Source organism: Penaeus vannamei, chromosome 33, assembly GCF_042767895.1.
Source record: "Penaeus vannamei isolate JL-2024 chromosome 33, ASM4276789v1, whole genome shotgun sequence".
In the NCBI taxonomy this organism is placed as follows: Eukaryota; Metazoa; Arthropoda; class Malacostraca; order Decapoda; family Penaeidae; genus Penaeus; species Penaeus vannamei.
The window spans coordinates 29,399,501-29,409,500 of record NC_091581.1 but is presented as its reverse complement, the minus strand read 5'-3'; the positions used below and the strand labels follow the sequence as shown (position 1 = coordinate 29,409,500).

Genomic DNA, 10,000 nt, shown 5'->3' with positions numbered 1-10,000 from the left:
TAAGACCCCCAGTAAGACACTAACACTTGTCAAAAGGAAAGTTAAGGACATGTAGGCGATGTGGAAATGTAGGAAATGTAGGACGGGGTATGTTATGCTATGTAGAGAACGTGTATTAAATGTCTGTGTATATCATATGTGTATATTATATTATATTGTGGTAAGGTATGTATGTGGTGAGATAGAATCATATGTATATAGTAATTAAGAAACTATGATACATGGTATATAGCATTGGAGTGGTTACTCAGAGATAAGCATATGCATATACATAAGTTGATATAGTGTGGAATGAATAAGATACTAGTTAATTGCGATGGTAAATAGCAGTGGCAATAAGAAAATAGGCTAGTTAGAGGGAGAGAAAGAGAGAGAGAGAGGTGAGAGAAAGAGAGAGAGATAGAGATAGATAGATAGAGAGGGAGAGAGGAAGAGAGGGGGGGAGAGAGAGATGATAAAAGAAAGAGAGAATGAAAGGGAGAGAGAGAGAGAGAGAGAGAGAGAGAGAGAAGGAGGGGGGGAGATGATGAAAGAAAGAGAAAGAAAGGGAGAGAGAGAGAGAGAGAGAGAGAGAGAGAGAGAGGAGGGGGGGGAGATGATGAAAGAAAGAGAAAGAATTAAAGAAAGAGAGAGAATGAAAGGGAGAGAGGGGAAAAGGGAGAGAGAGAAAAAAAAAAAGAAAAGAGCGAGAAAAAACACAGATACAAACCAATTGCTCCTCTCTCCTCTCCTCTCACCATTCCCTCTCTTCTCTTTCTCCTCCTACCCTTCTTAATCCTGCGTTCTTCTTCCCCCAGTGGTTAAACCGGCGAAGTGTACTGTCAACAACATAACTTATGAGGACGGAGAGACCTTCAATCTGGACTGCCGCACTCAGTGTACATGTAAAGTAAGTTTGCCTCGACCTTTTTGCTGGGACCTTGTGGTGCGCATTTCTGAGGTGGCTGGGCCTTGTGGTGCGCATTTCTGAGGTGGCTGGGCCTTGTGGTGCGCATTTCTGAGGTGGCTGGGCCTTGTGGTGCGCATTTCTGAGGTGGCTGGGCCTTGTGGTGCGCATTTCTGAGGTGGCTGGGCCTTGTGGTGCGCATTTCTGAGGTGGCTGGGCCTTGTGGTGCGCATTTCTGAGGTGGTTGGGCCTTGTGGTGCGCATTTCTGAGGTGGCTGGGCCTTGTGGTGCGCATTTCTGAGGTGGTTGGGCCTTGTGGTGCGCATTTCTGAGGTGGCTGGGCCTTGTGGTGTGCATTTCAGAGGTGGCTGGGCCTTGCGGTGCGCATTTCAGAGGTGGCTGGGCCTTGTGGTGCGCATTTCAAAGGTGGCTGGGCCTTGTGGTGCGCATTTCTGAGGTGGTTGGGCCTTGCGGTGCGCATTTCCTCTACGTCTTGTTGTTTCTTTATTCAGCTGTTGTTTTTCATCGATATTTAGCCACATACATGAACAGTAACATGCACGCACATATGCACACAGACAGATACACACACACATATACATGCGCGCACGCACGTCCTTGCGCACACACACACACACACACACACACACACACACACACACACACACACACACACACACACACAAACACACACACACAAACACACACGCTCGCAAGCAAATATGTATATATATATGGAAAAGGTATGAATGAGACTGGATATCTTCACAATACCAAAGATGTATTTGACCGGTTTCGATTACGTCTTCATCAGAAATACATGTATTTCATGTATTTCTGACGAAGACGTCATCGAAACCGGTCAAATACATATCTTGTTTTGTGAAGATATCCAGTCTCATCCATACCTTTTCCACATTTGTCAACATGGATACGGTTCATGTATATATATATATATATATATATATATATATATATATATATATATATATATATATATATATAGATAGATAGATAGATAGATAGATAGATAGATAGATAGATAGATAGATAGATAGATAGATAGATAGATAGACAGATGTAAATATATATATATGTATATATATGTATATATATGTATATATATATATATATATATATATATATATATATATATATATATATATATATATATATATATATATATATATATATATACCTCGACGGACGATTCAATTTAAATGTTTTTCTCTTTCATGTTTTTGCTTATTTTCGCCCAAATATTCCTAAATATTCCTCCCTAGAATTCCGCCAAGATTTACTCTCACTCCATACTTAGTCATTCATGCTCTCGCGTTTTCTCGTATCTGCTGTACATTTGGAGTCGTCTTGAACCCGGTGTACTCTGCACTCAGCCTCGCACTGCCCCTCCTCCCTCCCTCCCTGCCTCCCTGCCCTCCTCCTCTCAAGCCTTTTCTCTTTCTCCTCTTCCTCCTATTCCTCCTATTCTTTTTCTTCTTCATTCTCCTGCAATTCTCTCTCCTCCTCCTCCTCCTCCTCTATATTCTTTTCCTCCTCCTTCTCCTCCATTTCTTTCTCTTCTTCCACTTCCTCCTCCTCCACTTCCTTCTCCTTGTCCTCTTCATCCTCCTCTCCCTCCTCCTCCTCCTCCGTCTTCATATCCTTCTCCTCCTTCTTCTCCTCCATTTCTTTCTCTTCCTCCACTTCCTCCTCCTCCTCCACTTCCTTCACTTGATACTCCCCCTCCTCTTCCACTTACTTCATTTCCTCCTCCACTTCCTCCTCCTCCTCTTCTTCCCTCTCGCCACCCCTCCTACTCGCTCTCCTTAAAGCTTTCCCCTCTCCACGCTTCACCTCCCCACCCCCTCCTCCTCCCCCCACCCACTCTCGGCTTAATCTTCCTTCGGCTCTCCTTCCCCTCCCTTCCCTCCTCCCCTCTCTCCCCTCTCTCTCTTTCATCATCTTCTCGTCCTCTTCTCCTTGTCTTCCTCCTTCCGTTTTGCGTCGTCTGTCTCCTCTTTCCCTTTCGTTTGTTCTTCCTCTTCCTTTTCTTCCCTCATTACTCCTTTTTCTTTTTTCCTCTTTCCTTTTTCTTTTCTCTTTCTCCTCCTTCCCCTATCCTGTATTTTCTCCTCTACCACCACCACTTCCTCGTAATACTCCACCGCCTCCTCTTCCTCCTCGACCACCACCCCCTCCTCCCCCACCTCCTCCTCTCCCCCACCACCACCCCCACCTCCTCCTCACTCTCTCCTCCTCGACCACCACCCCCTCCTCCTCCTCCTCCATCTCTTCCTCCACCACCCCCTCCTCCTCCTCCACCACCACCACCCCTCCTCCTCCTCCTCCACCTCCACCACCTCCTCCTCCTCCCCCTTCTCCACCACCCCCACCTCCTCCTCCACCTCCACCACCTCCTCCTCGACCACCTCCACCACCTCCTCCACCACCACCACCCCCTCTAAATAATCCTCCTCCTCCTCCTCCCCCAACACCACCACCCCCTCTTAATAATAATCCTCCTCCTCCTCCTTCTCCTCACCCACCTCCTCCTCCTCCACCACCACCCCCTCCCTCCCCCACCTCCTCCTCCTCCCCCACCTCCACCAAACACCCCTCTCAATACTCCTCCTCCCCCTCTGCCCCACCTCCTCCGCCACCTCCTCCCCTCCTCCATCACCAACACCACCACCCCCTCTTAATAATCCTCCTCCCCCTCTCCATTTCCTCCACCTCCTCCACCACCACCACCTCTTCCTCGACCACCTCCTTCTCCCACCTCCCCCACCTCCTCCTCCACCACCTCCACCTCCTCTTCCCCCTCCACCACCCCCTCCTCCTCCTCCTCGACCACCACCTCCTCCTCTACCTCCTCCACCACCTCCTCCTCGACCACCTCCTCCCCCTCCTCACCCACCTCCATCTCCCCACCTCCTCCTCCTCCACCACCTCCTCCTCCACCCCCTCCTAATACTTCTCCTCCTCCACCACCACCACCACCTCCTCGTCTTCTCCACCACCACCACCACCACCACCCCCTCTTGATAATCCTCCTCCCCCACCTCCTCCCTCCTCCTCCTCCTCCTCACTCCTCCTCCTTCTCCCCCACCCCCTCCCTCACCCACCCCCTCCTCCTCCACCACCACCTCTCCCCCACCTCCTCCCTCTCCCCCACCTCCTCCCTCCCCCACCCCCTCCTCCCCCTCTCCCCACCTCTTCCTCCACCACCTCCCCCACCTCCTCCTCCTCCTCCTCCTCCTCCTCCTCCACCACCCCCACCACCACCACCACCTCCTCCCCCTCCCTCCCCCTCCCTCCTCCTCCTCCTCCACCACCACCACCACCACCCCCTCTCCTCCTCCTCCACCTCCTCCTCCTCCACCACCACCTCCTCCCCCTCCTCCCCCACCACCACCACCCCCTCCCTCCCCCTCCTCCTCCCCCTCCACCAGCACCTCCTCCTCCAGCCACGTTTTATCCCCGTGTGAATGTACGAGCCTCTTATCTATTGATTCGAGATCGCTCAACCAGCTCGACTTGGGGGCAGATCGCGTATCGTGACGACCCGTTTTTTGTTGTCTATCGCTCGGTGGGTTTGCTAGGGGGGACTATCTTATATTATGTTATTTTATACTTCGGGTTTTTTATTATTCTTTATTTGTTTGTTTATTTCTTTTTTTTATCTTTATTTTTTTTCGTTTTTTTGATTCTTTATTTAATTATTTATTTTTATTTCGTTTTTTCTTAACTCTTTCTTTATTTATTTATTTATCTTTTTCGTTTATTTTTCTATTCTTTCTCTCTTTCTTTCTTTATTTATTTATTTCGTTTTTTTTTCTCTTTTCTAGTTGGATAAGGTTCTGATTATCTCGTCTATATTCCAGATTGATAAAGGTGGTACAAGTGATAATGGTGATTATAATGATGATAATGAAAATAATGGTGATGATGATAATGTTGATTATGGTGGTGATGATGATGGTGATGATGATGATAATGGCTAACAACAATAAAAAAAAATACAATGATAATGATAATGATAGTGATACAGAAAACAACAATAATTATAATAACAATAGTAATGATAACAATGATAATAATGATAATCATGATAATGATAATGGCATTACTGATGATGATAACAATGATGATACTAATACTACTAATAATAATAATGATAATAATGATGATAATAATAATAAGAAGAAAAATAACAATAATGAAAATATGAATAATAATAACGAATTTTCCAGAATTTTCTAGAACGAATTTTCCAGAATTTTCCTTAACGAATTTTCCAGAATTTTCCAGAATTTTCCAGAACGAATTTTCCAGAATTTTCCTTAACGATATTTCCAGAATTTTCCAGAACGAATTTTCCAGAATTTTCTAGAACGAATTTTCCAGAATTTTCCTTAACGATTTTCCAGAATTTTCCAGAATTTTCCAGAACGAATTTTCCAGAATTTTCCTTAACGATTTTCCAGAATTTTCCAGAATTTTCCTTAACGATTTTCCAGAATTTTCCAGAATTTTCCAGAACGAATTTTCCAGAATTTTCCTTAACGATTTTCCAGAATTTTCCAGAATTTTCCAGAACGAATTTTCCAGAATTTTCCTTAACGATTTTCCAGAATTTTCCAGAACGAATTTTCCAAATTTTCCAGAATTTTCCTTAACGATTTTCCAGAATTTTCCAGAACGAATTTTCCAAATTTTCCAGAATTTTCCTTAACGATTTTCCAGAATTTTCCTTAACGATATTTCCAGAATTTTCCAGAACGATATTTTCCAGAATTTTCCAGATCGAATTTTCCAGATCGAATTTTCTAGAATTTTCCTTAACGATATTTCCAGAATTTTCCAGAACGAATTTTCCAGAATTTTCCAAACGAATTTTCCAGAATTTTCCAAACGAATTTTCCAGAATTTTCCAAACGAATTTTCCAGAATTTTCTAGAACGAATTTTCCAGAATTTTCTAGAACGAATTTTCCAGAATTTTCCAAACGAATTTTCCAGAATTTTCCAGATCGAATTTTTCAGAATTTTCTAGAACGAATTTTCCAGAATTTTCCAGAATTTTCCAGAACGAATTTTCCAGAATTTTCCAGAACGAATTTTCCAGAATTTTCCAGAACGAATTTTCCAGAATTTTCCTTAACGATTTTCCAGAATTTTCCAGAATTTTCCAGAACGAATTTTCCAGAATTTTCCTTAACGATTTTCCAGAATTTTCCAGAATTTTCCAGAACGAATTTTCCAAATTTTCCAGAATTTTCCTTAACGATTTTCCAGAATTTTCCAGAACGAATTTTCCAAATTTTCCAGAATTTTCCTTAACGATTTTCCAGAATTTTCCTTAACGATATTTCCAGAATTTTCCAGAACGATATTTTCCAGAATTTTCCAGATCGAATTTTCTAGAATTTTCCTTAACGATATTTCCAGAATTTTCCAGAACGAATTTTCCAGAATTTTCCTTAACGATTTTCCAGAATTTTCCAGAATTTTCCAGAACGAATTTTCCAAATTTTCCAGAATTTTCCTTAACGATTTTCCAGAATTTTCCAGAACGAATTTTCCAAATTTTCCAGAATTTTCCTTAACGATTTTCCAGAATTTTCCTTAACGATATTTCCAGAATTTTCCAGAACGATATTTTCCAGAATTTTCCAGATCGAATTTTCTAGAATTTTCCTTAACGATATTTCCAGAATTTTCCAGAACGAATTTTCCAGAATTTTCCAAACGAATTTTCCAGAATTTTCCAAACGAATTTTCCAGAATTTTCCAAACGAATTTTCCAGAATTTTCTAGAACGAATTTTCCAGAATTTTCTAGAACGAATTTTCCAGAATTTTCCAAACGAATTTTCCAGAATTTTCCAGATCGAATTTTTCAGAATTTTCTAGAACGAATTTTCCAGAATTTTCCAGAATTTTCCAGAACGAATTTTCCAGAATTTTCCAGAACGAATTTTCCAGAATTTTCCAGAACGAATTTTCCAGAATTTTCTAGAACGAATTTTCCAGAATTTTCCAGAATTTTCTAGAACGAATTTTCCAGATTTTTCCTTAACGATTTTCCAGAATTTTCCAGAATTGATCATTTACTTCGGGAAAATTCCATTTAAGCAGCTGGAAGTAATTATCGCAAATTAAGTAGCTTTACCTTAGATCATAACAATCTCTTTCCGTTTCCCGTTTTTCTGTATGTTTGTTTGTTTGTTTTTCATTATAGTTATCTTTTATTATTATTATTGTTATTATTATTATTGGGGAAAAGTATTTAATTTTCTCTTGGCATCTTTTTATTTATTTTTTTTTTTCTTCGTCGTCTTTCTTTCTCTGTTTCTTTTTTATGGTAATTTTCATGATTATCTGGAAGTTGGTTTTGTTTGTTCTTTCTCTCTCTTTCTTTCCTTTTTTATTCTTATTTTCTTTCTTTCTCTTTCTCTCTTCTTCTCTTTCTTCTTTTCGTTCTCCCTTCTTTTCTCTTTTCTTTGTTCACCTTGATTGATTTCCCTTCTTTCCTGTTCTCTTTTTGTTTCATTTTTTCGTTTTCTCTCTCTCTCTCTCTCGCTCTCTCTCGCTCTCTCTCTCTCTCTCTCTCTCTCTCTCTCTCTCTCTCTCTCTCTCTCTCACTCACTCTCTTTCTCTCTCCTTTCTTTATTCCTCCATCATTTTTTCTTTCTACCTTCCTTTCTTTTCTCCAATATTCTTTCGTCTTTTTTAATTCGTTAATCATCTCCCTTTTCGCTCATTTCATTCAAACAAGTAAGTGAATAGACGTAGAAAAGTTAATTCATAATCGAGCGTCATTTACGAAATCTTCTTAATGAATCGTTTAGCTGAAAAAAAAAAAATAATAATAATTATTGCAAATGAAGCACCTCTACTCTGGAGTTTGTTTGTTTGTTTGTTTGTTTTTTGGTATTTGATTCTTGGTTTCTTTTCTTCTCTCCTTTGTTTGTTTGTTTGTTTGTTTGTTTTTTGTATGTGATTCTTGTTTTGTTTCCTTCTCTCGTTTGTTTGTTTGTTTGTTTGTTTGTTTTTTTGTATTTGATTCTTGATTTGTTTCCTTCTCTCCTTTGTTTGTTTGTTTGTTTTTGTATGTGATTCTTGGGTTTTTTTCTTCTCTCCTTTGTTTGTTTGTTTGTTTGTTTGTTTTTTGTATTTGATTCTTGGGTTTTTTTCTTCTCTCCTTTGTTTGTTTGTTTGTTTGTTTGTTTTTGTATGTGATTCTTGATTTCTTTTCTTCTCTCCTTTGTTTGTTTGTTTGTTTGTTTGTTTGTTTTTTTGTATGTGATTCTTGGTTTCTTTTCTTCTCTCCTTTGTTTGTTTGTTTGTTTGTTTGTTTTTGTATGTGATTCTTGATTTCTTTCTTCTCTTCTTTGTTTGTTTGTTTTTTTCTTTGTTTTCGTATGTGATTTTTGGGTTTTTTTCTTCTCTCCTTTGTTTGTTTGTTTGTTTGTTTGTTTTTTGTATTTGATTTTTTATTTCTTTTCTTCTCTCCTTTGTTTGTTTGTTTGTTTGTTTGTTTTCGTATGTGTTTCTTGTTTTGTTTCCTTCTCTCCTTTGTTTGTTTGTTTGTTTGTTTGTTTTTGTATGTGATTCTTGGTTTTTTTTTTCTTCTCTCCTTTGTTTGTTTGTTTGTTTGTTTGTTTTGGTATTTGATTCTTGTTTTGTTTCCTTCTCTCCTTTGTTTGTTTGTTTGTTTGTTTGTTTGTTTGTTTGTGTTACAGTGCTCGAGACTATGTTTCTTTTTTTCTTTGTTTCATTTCATTTTTATTTTTTACTTCACTTTTACTCTTTCTTCTTCTTCTTCTTCTTCTTTCTTTTTCTATCAACATTTCTTCATCATTCTCTTAGTCATTTCTCCTTTTTGCATTCCTTCCTTTCTTTCTCTTCTTCTTTCACTACTTCATTCTCTCTTTCCTTGCCTTCACCTCCTTCTCCATCTTTCCTTTTCCCTCTTCCTTCTTCCATCTTTCTGGGTTCTCTCTCTCTCTCTCTCTCTCTCTCTCTCTCTCTCTCTCTCTCTCTCTCTCTCTCTCTCTTCTCTCTCTCTCTCTCTCCCTCCTCCCTCCCTCCCTCCCTCCCTTCCTTCTCTCTCCCTCTCTTCCTTCCCTCCCTCCCTCCCTCCTCCTCCCTCCCTCCCTCCCTCCCTCCCTCCCTCCCTCCCTCCCTCCCTCCCTCCCTCCCTCCCCCTCTCCCGCTCTCTCCCTCTCCCCCCCTCCCCCTCCCCCTCCCTCCCTCTCCCCCTCCCTCCCCCTCTCCCCCTCTCTCCCTCCCTCTACCCCTCCCCTCCCCCTCTCCCTCTCTCTCTCTTCTTTTTTTTATCCCTCTCTTCCCACCGTGTTCAACCGCCAAACCCTTAATCGGTTCTGCTTCAGAAATTTTATATATATTTTCCCAGACTCCATTGACTGTGAATCTTATCTTCCTGTAGAGGTATTGCGTCATTTTCTTTTATATACAACATTGATGATGTCAAAATTTTGCAAAGTTATGTGATGGCGAGGAATATTAAAGAAAAAAAAAGGATGAATGACATATGTATACACGATCAATCATGAATGCGCGTAATAATGATAATAATGATAATAATAATGATAGTGTTAATAACGATAATAATAATAATGATAATAATTAACAGTAATGATAATATTAATAATAATAATAATTAACAATAATAATAATATTAATAATGATGATAATGATGATAATGATAATAATAATAATAATAATAATAATGATAATGATAATAATGATAATAATAATAATAATAATAATAATAATATTCAACAATAATAATAATATTAATAATAATGATAATGACAATGATAATAATAATAATAATAATAATAATAATAATAATAATAATAATGATAATAATAATAAAAGAATACATATTGAAATGTAAAAACATACATATATACACATTTGCACATGTACCTGTCCACTTACACACAGACGGAATGTATACAGAAAGAATAACTTAGATAATAGATTTAAAGTACCAAGAGCGTGATATTAGAATGAAATGTGATAATTTTGATAAGTTAATTGAATAAATACCTAATGAAATATTCTATGAAAGAAGAATAAAA

General features: G+C 39.5%; 1 protein-coding gene across 1 annotated transcript in view; it reads left to right on the top strand.

The window, feature by feature from the left end:
* Positions 1-10,000, top strand: part of LOC113814675 (uncharacterized) — a 145,935-nt gene that overhangs the window by 125,445 nt on the left and 10,490 nt on the right. Inside the window, exon 4 of the mRNA XM_070145039.1 lies at positions 798-889. Coding sequence (XP_070001140.1) covers positions 798-889 — 92 coding nt within the window. The remainder of the gene's footprint in view (positions 1-797; positions 890-10,000) is intronic.